Source organism: Felis catus, chromosome A1 (genome assembly GCF_018350175.1).
Source record: "Felis catus isolate Fca126 chromosome A1, F.catus_Fca126_mat1.0, whole genome shotgun sequence".
Classification (NCBI taxonomy): Eukaryota; Metazoa; Chordata; class Mammalia; order Carnivora; family Felidae; genus Felis; species Felis catus.
Window position 1 is genome coordinate 21951616 of NC_058368.1, and position 9628 is coordinate 21961243.

Sequence of the window (9628 nt, forward strand, 5' to 3'; positions counted from 1 at the left end):
AATCTAGAAACTGCAAATGAAAACAAGAGACCATGTCACACCCATCAGAGAGGGAAAAAATTAAAATTTCATAATATCATGTATGGCAAGGAAGACGAGAAATGAATTTGGTGTCATCCTTTTGGAAAGCAATTTGGTGCATGTAGTGAGGTGCAAAATGCACCCTCTGTGTCCACCATTTCTGGTTTTTGCTCTGTGCCCTACACCAGAGAAATTCTCCCGTGATTTAGGGGACTTACTATACAAGGATGTTCATGACAGCTGGTTAGTTATATGAAAAAAGGGGAAAAACCTAAATGCTCATTCACATGAGAATGGTTTAATAGTGGCAGTCACAAAAGAATTCTCTAACATTTAAAATTAAAGACTTAAGAGTGAAATTTCTCACATGGATAAATCTCAATAGTTCACAGAATCTGGCTGAAATTCTACAAAGTCCAAGAACATGTAAAACCTCATCATATCTTGTTATAAGCACTTAAATACACATGGTGAAAACGAAATCTGTGATGGCAATTATATCTCAAGAGGGATGGTGGGAGGGGGAGAGAGAGAATTAGAGAGTCCTTAACTATGTTTTATTTCTTAAAAAAAAAAAAAAATCCAAGCTAAAGCAAATACAGTATGATTTTTCAAATCTGGGTGAAATGTCTATGGGTATCTATTATATTTGAAATATCTCATTAAAATATCTTCAAAGAAGCTTATCATAATTGTGTTCGATCAGTTACAAATACAGCTAAAATGTAATCATAAGGTGGTAAGATCTGAAACAGTTTAAAAAGTTAGGAAATTTGCTCCCCAAATCCCCACTTAAAAGCCCAAACCATGGCCAACTCATCATTCTTTGTCTCCAAAGTACATTATCTATATTGGTACGTCCTTCCCTAAAAGGACTCATGTGTTTTCAAGTAACTTACCAAACAATTTTCATGAGCAGCTATAGTCTCTTTTTTTGCAATGTATAGGACACTATACTCGGAGTCTTTGGGGCAGAGTGCACATGTCCTTTTTTCCATCTTTTCTGCAACCTGAAAGACACCTATAAGTAACATCCTTGATGAGAAATGGAAAGGTAGAATTTCTTGGTCTCCATAACTCCTCCACCAGTCTTAAAAGTAGAAGGCAGGGCACTTGTTTTTATGAGAGGTCCTCAACTACTAGAGAGAGAAAAAAAATCGGGACCCAAGTGGAAAAGCAAGTTATTTTGTATTTTTTTTAATGGCTTAATGAATGGAGGGACAATAGTTAATGTTCATTTAAAATGTCTAAACATGTGGAAAACTTTGTTCAAGAAACAACCAGAGGGTGCCTGGATGGCTCAGTCAGAAGACCATGCAACTCTTGATCCCAGGGTTGTTAGTTTGAAACTCAGGTTGGGTGCAGAGATTACTTAAATAAACAAACTTAAAAAAAAAAAAAAAAGGAAAGAAACACAACTAGGAATTTAAATACAAAGCTCTCAAAACACTGCCTTGCCAATACTAAGCTCTCAATAATTATTACTATTATCATTACAAATCAACAAGAACACAATGATATATTCAAGAAACAGTGCTCTGCTCAACTGCCTGCAAAAAAAAATTTTAGATCCTGTGTCAGACTATACTCAAAAATAAATTTTGAGTGAATTAAAGATGTAAATGAGCAATGTGCTATAATTTAAATGCACTTAAATCTAGCATTATAATAAATTAGGAGAGAAAGCTACATAAAGGTAGAAAATTGATTTTTTTTTTAAAGAAAGGAATGGAAGAAAGGAGAGGAACTAAGAGAAGGAGAGCTAGGAAGAAAAGGGAAGAATAAACAGAGAGAGAGAAAGAAGCCATCTGTTCTCAAAACCCCACCGGCATGTCAGTGAGAGGTAACTTTCCCATTTGTTTGCTATTCATTTGGCCACAAGCATTCATTTAACAATTTTTTTTTTTGCCCTTTCCAATGCTCATCCTCTTTTTGATTTGGTTTTCTGTATTAGAACACATTTGTGTTTTTAATCTTCAACTTTTAGTTTTGAAACAAGGACTTACTTTACCATTTAATGATGACAGTTTTAAATTTAGATGAGGTTGAGGCGCCTGGGTGGTTCAGTCGGTTAAGCCTCCAACTTCAGCTCAGGTCATGATCTTGTGGTTTGTGAGTTCAAGCCCTGTGTCAGGCTCTGTGCTGACAGCTCAGAGCCTGGAGCTTGCTTCAGATTCTGTGTCTTCTCCCTCTGCCCCTCCCCTGCTCATGCTCTGTCTCTGTCTCTCAATAATAAATAAATATTAAAAAAATTAAAAACAAAATAAATTTAGATGAGGTTAACCACTTAAGGGGTTCCTATAAGTTGTTCCTAAAAGTTGTTTTTGTTATTCAAAACAAAACAAAATCTCTGAAATTAGATCTTGCATTTCACAAAATCATAGGACAGCACTTTTTTAAAAAAAGGTTATTTATCTATTTATTTTTATTTTAGATTGAGAGAGTGCAAGCAGGAGGCAGAATGAGAGAGAATCTCAAGCAGGCTCCACACCCAATTCAGAGCTCTATCTCACAACTATGAGATCATGACCTGAGCCAAATCTAGAGTCAGATGCTCAACTGACTAAGCCACCCAGGTGCCCTTAGAAGACTGTGTTTTGGAGCAGCATTTATCTCACAATCTTCCCCCCCCCCCATGTTTATTTATTTATTTTGAGAGAGAGAGAGAAAGAGAGCGAACGAACACAGAAAGTGAGTGGGGAAGGGGCAGACAGAGAGAGAGAGATAGAATCCCAAGCAGGTTCAACGTTGTCAATGTGGAGCCCAACGCAGGGCTCAATCCCATGAACCATGAGATGACAACCTGAGCTGAACTCAAGAGTCAGAAGCTTAACTGACTGAGCCACCCAGGTGCCCCTCAGATGAGTTTCTTCTTTAATTTCTGTTTCCTGGATTTGGGTCCTAACTACTGAGGATAAAAATATGTAGTCCCTCTGCTCCCCACCAATCAAGAAAAAGGGGTTGAGACTGAGAGAAAAACTTCAAATGACTGAGAGAAAACCTCATTTTCATTCATTTCAAACCACCACCAATTTGGGAGCACCTCTGGTAGGAGAGTCATTTTGCTGGGCACTCTAGATGGGTGCTAACAGAAACATAATGTGAGCCGCAAATGTGACCTACAGCTAAAAAATTTCTAGGAGCATTGTAAAAAAAAGCATCAAGAAATGGGTGAAATTAATTTTACCCATTAAATAATGGGTTAATTAATAACAGGCTCTTTTCAACTAAATGTAGGCAAAATATTATCCTTTCAAACTTTAATTGACATAATTAATTCATTCTTTAGTACTGAGTTTTGAAGCTTGGTGTACTTTGTGCTGAGTGTGTCTTAACTAAATAAGCCACATTTTAAGTGCTCATAGCCATGTGTATGTGAGTGGCTACACTCATGTGTAGTGAGTGGCTACTGTGGAGAACTGCACAGCAGAGGACACAAAGAAACAGGAGACAGAACTGTTGCCTGAAAGAAGCTAACAAAATAAGATCAAATGCTAATAAGGAAAAGAAAATAACGGGATAAATGCCACAAAGGAATATGATGGCTGAGTGGAAAATACAATACATGCTATGGATCCAGGGGAGTACAGTGCTCCCCTGTGGGATGGGGTGTTGTCAAGGACATGGGCCTTGAGCTGGTACAACCTGGAGACAGACAGAAAGGGGGGAGGCGGTGGGAGGGACACTGGAGACTATGTAGCGATGTGGGAAAAGGTCAAGAGGTTTGACCAGGGGCCAGAAAACCAGGATCCTGAAGGGGGAGGGAGTCTGTGCAGAGGAAGCTGGAAAAGAATTTGAGAAACAGATGTAGAAGACTGCCAGGAAGGATTTTTAAGCAGGGGAATGACATGATGAAAGCGTTGTTTTAATCAACTGAATTTCAATACAAAAACAAAAACACAACATGGGGGGGGGGGAAGGGTATTACAAAGTTGCCAAATGGAGAGACAATGTGTATGCTTTTCTTGGTCTAAAATAATTCACATTATGGGGGGAAAAAGTTTTAAGCTTGATCTCAATACATGGAGAGAAATACTGTGCTCCAGAGTAGGAAGACGGGACATTATAATCCTGTCAATTCTTTCTCAAATTGTAGGTTTAATGTCATTTCAACTTAAATTCCAAGAAGGTTAAAGAACTTGGGGGAAAAAAAAGTTTATTTGGAAGAATAAAAGGGCATGGATGGTGAAGGAAACCTTGAAAAGAAAATACAAGGGTATCTGGCTATCCCATCGAAAACCACACTATATAGATACAACTAGGACAAAAGAGTAGATGACTATGTCTAAAGAAAGGATACAAAGCATAGAGAGAAGAATATAATCTATAATTATGAATTTAACATATCATAAGGCAATATGTGCATTTCTTCTCTGGCACTGATGTCCTCAGGCCATTTTCTGTTGGGTTATTCACTATTTTCTTATTGATTTATGAGCCTGTTATGCATTCTTGTTAGTCGTATGTGTGGTCTTTTTTGTTTATAAAATGGACATACAGAATGTTTAAACGTTTTACTTGATAAAAAGGAGATATGACTTAGAAAACACCTCCATAGCTCTATTTTCTTCTAAAATTTTATTTTTATATTAAAATATTAATGTGAAATTTATTGTATTATAAATTATGAGATGGGGCGCTAACTTATTTTCATAGTGGTTAGCCAGTGATTTAAATCTCCTTTTCCTACATTTAATGATTACATATGTTTGGGTTTGTTCACATACTTCTATTTTGTTCCATTGATCTGTCACTTTCTCTGCCAATACCACACTTGATAATTTTCAATGTTTTAGAATACATTTTAATATTTGACAACATAATATACCATCCTAGATGGAAAATGAGGAAAAAAAACCCAATATTTTATTCACCTCAGGCCCCAAATATACTGTGTTAAATACTATATTCTTTTTAAAAGAACACACAAACTGGATATTAAATTTATAAAGCACAGGCTAAAAAAAAAAAAAAAAGCATCAAATTATTAGTGACAAAATCTGGAATAAAAATCCCTAATAAAATAGTATGATAACATTTGATAGGCATGCAATGCTCCTTGTTGTATAAGAGCTAGGCATTTTCACACAGCATTGCCCTTTCCTTGTGCAAAGCTGGACTTTTGGACAGGTGCACTGTGCAGGGCTGAGCTGTCAGGCTTTGGATACCTAAGCATGGCCCCTGTGTTTCCTCTGGGGACTGTCCATCTGAGTTGCATTCCCAAGTCTGCAGGCTTCTAGGATTTTGGCACCTGGGAATATGGTGGTGGTAGCTACACCATTGCCTTCTGACCTAGAGTTTTGCCACTACAACCCCCAAAGTGGGACACACAGGCTCCCCCTAATGGCCTTTTCTTGGTAAAACACGTCCTCCTCATAGTTTCTTATAAGATCTTGGCTTTTCTAACTTGTTCATTCTTCCAGACTGGAGGATGCATGTAACTCTGGAGTTGAGGGGAAATCACACTAGAGGCTCTTACATAGACAGGCATCTCTCACTATCTGAATGCTTGCTATGCATTATCCAAAACTCATGGACCAAATAAATACATTTGGATAACTGATAGTCCTCACCTTCTGAATTCAGGAACTGTATAGGTTCAGACAGTGAGGGATAGGTGTATTATGGGAGCAGGGGCATTTTAGGGAAAAGTCCATTGGTCTCCATCAGCAGCTGACACTAAGAACAATGAGGATCGGCAGGGCTCCCCATGGTCCTTCTATTGTGTCTAGCAGGCCTAAGGACTCACAGAGACTGACCTGACAACAATTCCCCAAAAATTAAACTGGTAGTCAAGAAAGGTTCTACAGAATGAAGCTGCAGAAAAATGACAAGCCAGGAACATATGAACTCTGACTAACTCAAACCAACAGAATGAATCTCTGTCTCTAGGCCCATCTCCATCTGGAAAGGGATTACTAATGCCACAGCCTCTGCAGGGATGTCAGGGGTGTCTTCCAAATGTTCCTTTTCCCAGATATGGTCTTAAAGCCCATTGGACAAGGGAAATCCAGCCAGAGGACAGAATCTGGGGTAGCCAGACTGGATAGCCAAGAAACACGTTTCACCACTAAATGAGTGGATGATGGAATGAGAGTCCCTAATCTTACAATTCCATTTACAATGCCCTTTTGTTATGATTTATGTTCTGGACTGGCAACCGATGTATGGTGCTGGCTTGGAAACTTATTCCTCTTTTCTTCTTTGATCAACTTATCTATTATTGCAGCTTTTTAAGTTCTTCCATTATATATAAGATATGTGGGAGAAGTCAACTTTATCACTGAGTCCCATGACTGCACACCTGTAATGGATAAAGACCAAAACAGAAGAGGAGTGGACATTACCTAGAGGCTTGGTAATGGACTTGGAAACATAAATGTATTTGGGAGAGCCAGAAAGCATTACTGGGGACAGCTTTAGAGTGTATAAACAGGGGGAAGCCTGGGGGGCTCAGTCAGTTAAGCATCCAACTTTGGCTTAGGTCACGATCTCATGGTTTGTGAGTTCGAGCCCCACATCAGGTTAGCTTGAGCCCCGCTTCAGGCCCCACACTGACAGTGCAGAGCTGGTGTGGGATTCTCTCTCTCTCCCTCTGCCCCTCATGGGATTCTCTTTCTCCCTCACTGTCTGCCCCTTGCTTGCTTGTGCCCTCTCTCTTTCTCAAAAAAAAAAAAAAAAAGAAAAAGAAAAAAAGTATAAACTGGAATAAGAATGGGCATGTTGTGGGAAAGGGGTGGCGGACAGCCAAGGTGTAGGATGTTCAGTGGACTTCTTTAAGATATCTATCTCACAATCATACACAGGGATGACCCTCAGCAGTCACATTTGTATTATGTGACTCCATTTCCCTATGCACAGCTGACAGTCCCAGAGGACCTATGTGCCCAATTCTCAGATATACAGAATTCAGAACAGAAGAAGTTCAAACTGGGCTGGTTTCCCTCCTGAGAAAGACATTCCCCATCAGCAACAGAATAGAAGCCAAGCTCAGTGGTACATACAAGCCCACTCATTCCTTCAACAAATTCTTAATAAGAACCTATTAGGCACTACAAATAAAACAGACAATGAGATGAGAGTTTCAACTCTCATGGAACTTTATTCTAGTAGTAGAGACAGACAAGTATTTTTTTTCCTGCTAGTGATAAGTGTTATGAAAAAAACAGAGCAGGGAAAGGAAGTAGAGAGTCATGAGGGAGGTGGGGTGTTCTCTTAAATATCATGGGAAGGCAAAGCTATGGAGGGACACACTTGAGATTTGAATATGGTGGGGAAGTGAGAAATGTGATGCAAACAGAAAGACCCTGAGGCAGGGACAGATCTGGGGGCTTGGAGGACCCACAAGGCAGTAAGGGGTAGCAAAGTCATCAAGATGAGCAGGTATGGGATCAGATGAGGACATGGGTTACACTGTAGGCCACGGTAAGAGATTGTTTGGGAGGTAATGAGAGACTGTTGAAGGGCTCTGTGTAGGAGAATCACATTCGCTTTTTTTTTCTTAAAGATCATTTTGGCTGTTGTGCAGTCTTGTCTGTATGAGAAGTTGGAGTAGGGGCCAGATTAATAGTCCAGGCAGGAGATGATGGTGGACTGGGCTTGGATGGTAGCGAAGGTGTGAAGCGGTCAGGCTCAAGATCTATTCTGAAAACAGAACTGACTGGTCTAATGCATTACATGGGAGGTGAGGAAGAAAGAGAGGCATTGAGGGCAGTGCTAACAGTTTTGGCCTGAGAAACTGGATGAATGGAATGCTGGTGGTTGAACAGGTTTGGAATACGTGGATATATGAAGGGAAACAAAAATTCTCTTTGGGATATTCAGTTTGAAATCATTCTAAGCATTGATGAAGTTGGTTATACAAGTCTGGAGTTTGGGGAAAATGTCAGGATGGAATCTCATCTCTAGTAACATTCCATAGGTAACACTAGCTGAATGAAAATATTCAACCACTTGGTTTATGGTTGCCATGTGACGTTTTGAGGCTGGTGCCTCTTCCTGTCATCACCTTTGTATGGAACACCCTTTCAAACTTTCTACCTCTGGTTGCCTCTTGCCATTTAAAACTAAGGGCATCCTCACCTCCATAAAGCTTTCCCCTGAACACCAAGTTGAGTTAGGAACCCCTCATTTGGGCCTCTGTGGTGCTTACTTACCAGGTCATCTTCAAGTTGCCTATTCGATTCTCTAAGCTGGGGTCAGTTTAACTCATCTCTGTATTCCCCAAATCTAGCCCTGAGCCTGGCAGGTGGTAGGAGCTCTACATCTGTTTAAGTGAAGGGAAGGCGCAGACTCAGACTATTGCCTTATTCACAGAGAGGGTCGCTGAGGATCTGAACTACTGAATGAAAAGGAGGAGATGGTTCCAAAGTCACATTCTCTGCAAGAACCTTCCCAACCTCTTCCTGAGACCCAGCTAGCCACTTCTCTTCAGGAAGGGGTCCACTCCTGCCTACTTCTCCACTTCTCTGACAACACTGTTTTACAGGTGGGTGGAGCTTTGCGTGGAGAGTAAGCCCACCAGAATTTATGTCGGTTTCCTCTGATGCCTCCATTCCCAGTAGAGTAGGACAGTAGCATTGGGCTGTCCATCACTAGTGGGAGAAGAAAGCGGGACACAACTCTCCTAAGTGAAGCTCCGGGGCTGAGGTCTGGGCTCAGAGTCCCTGCGGAACTGACCGAAGGTCTGTTGGAGGTGAACGTAGACAAGCCCGGCAAGTTCGGCAAGTTTGCCAGCGCTGCCAGAGGGGCTAGGATGTGGATCCGGGGGCCCCCAAGCGGCCGCAACAGTGAGCAGACCCTGGGCCCCGCCCTGTGATTGTGGGACACTGCATTACCCCCCTCCTATCCACAACTCCATCCCCGCGTGTTCGCACGCGCACATTACTCACCAGTGGGGTGGGGGAGCTGGTCCGGCGCGTCCTTGGCCGAGGAAGACAACGCTTGCTCCATGGCTGCACCCTCCGTGGCTGTCCAACGGCTGTGCTCCTTGCCTGCACTTCCGGAAGTTCACAGGCAGTTGCAGAGTTTCGTTTTCGTAAAAGCTGTGATGATCCATTTCCCCTGCATAGGGGGAAGTTCTGAGCAAGAGACGCGTAGAGTTTGCAGACGTAGTTCTCATTCAAATAGGAGCTTGCATCTTATCCAGATCTGGTCTGAATCTGAACTTGCTTTGTTTTGTTTTTAAACTTGCAGGCGTTCCCCACCCTGCCCTGACTTTTCCTCTTCAGATTGGGAGGAAAGATGACCAAAACCCGGGATCAGCTGGAGAAGTGACTGCTCTTCTGTTTCTTTAAAAATTGTGTAACACCAAGTCTGGCCTAAATAGTTATGTCATAAACGTAGGCGGAATTAACAGACTAATTCCAGTTGCAAGTCGCAAGTCTTTATTTAGCACCCATGGGGTACACAGCACCATACAAGACGAGGTTTTCAGTGCATGTGACAAATATACATGTAGAGAACACAAATGCATATAAATTACAGATAAAAAAAATTCTGGAAAAGAAGCATGTCATAGTAGGTGGTTTGCTGAGGAATTAAAGGAAAACTTCTGCAGGTCTTGCATTTTGAGGTTTTAAAGAGAAGAAAGGCAAAATTGGGGACA

At 41.1% G+C, this 9628-nt stretch overlaps 1 protein-coding gene across 2 annotated transcripts in view; it reads right to left on the reverse strand.

Annotated features, from left to right (window-relative positions):
* The window catches only part of PHF11 (PHD finger protein 11), a 31592-nt gene extending 22254 nt beyond the window's left edge, over nucleotides 1-9338 (reverse strand). Inside the window, 2 exon segments of one of the 2 annotated variants that reach the window (NM_001389494.1) lie at nucleotides 921-1042; nucleotides 8913-9025. In NM_001389494.1, coding sequence (NP_001376423.1) covers nucleotides 921-1042; nucleotides 8913-8973 — 183 coding nt within the window. In that variant the 5' untranslated portion in view covers nucleotides 8974-9025. 2 annotated transcript variants of the gene reach the window in all.
* Between the last annotated feature and the right edge of the window lie 290 nt (nucleotides 9339-9628).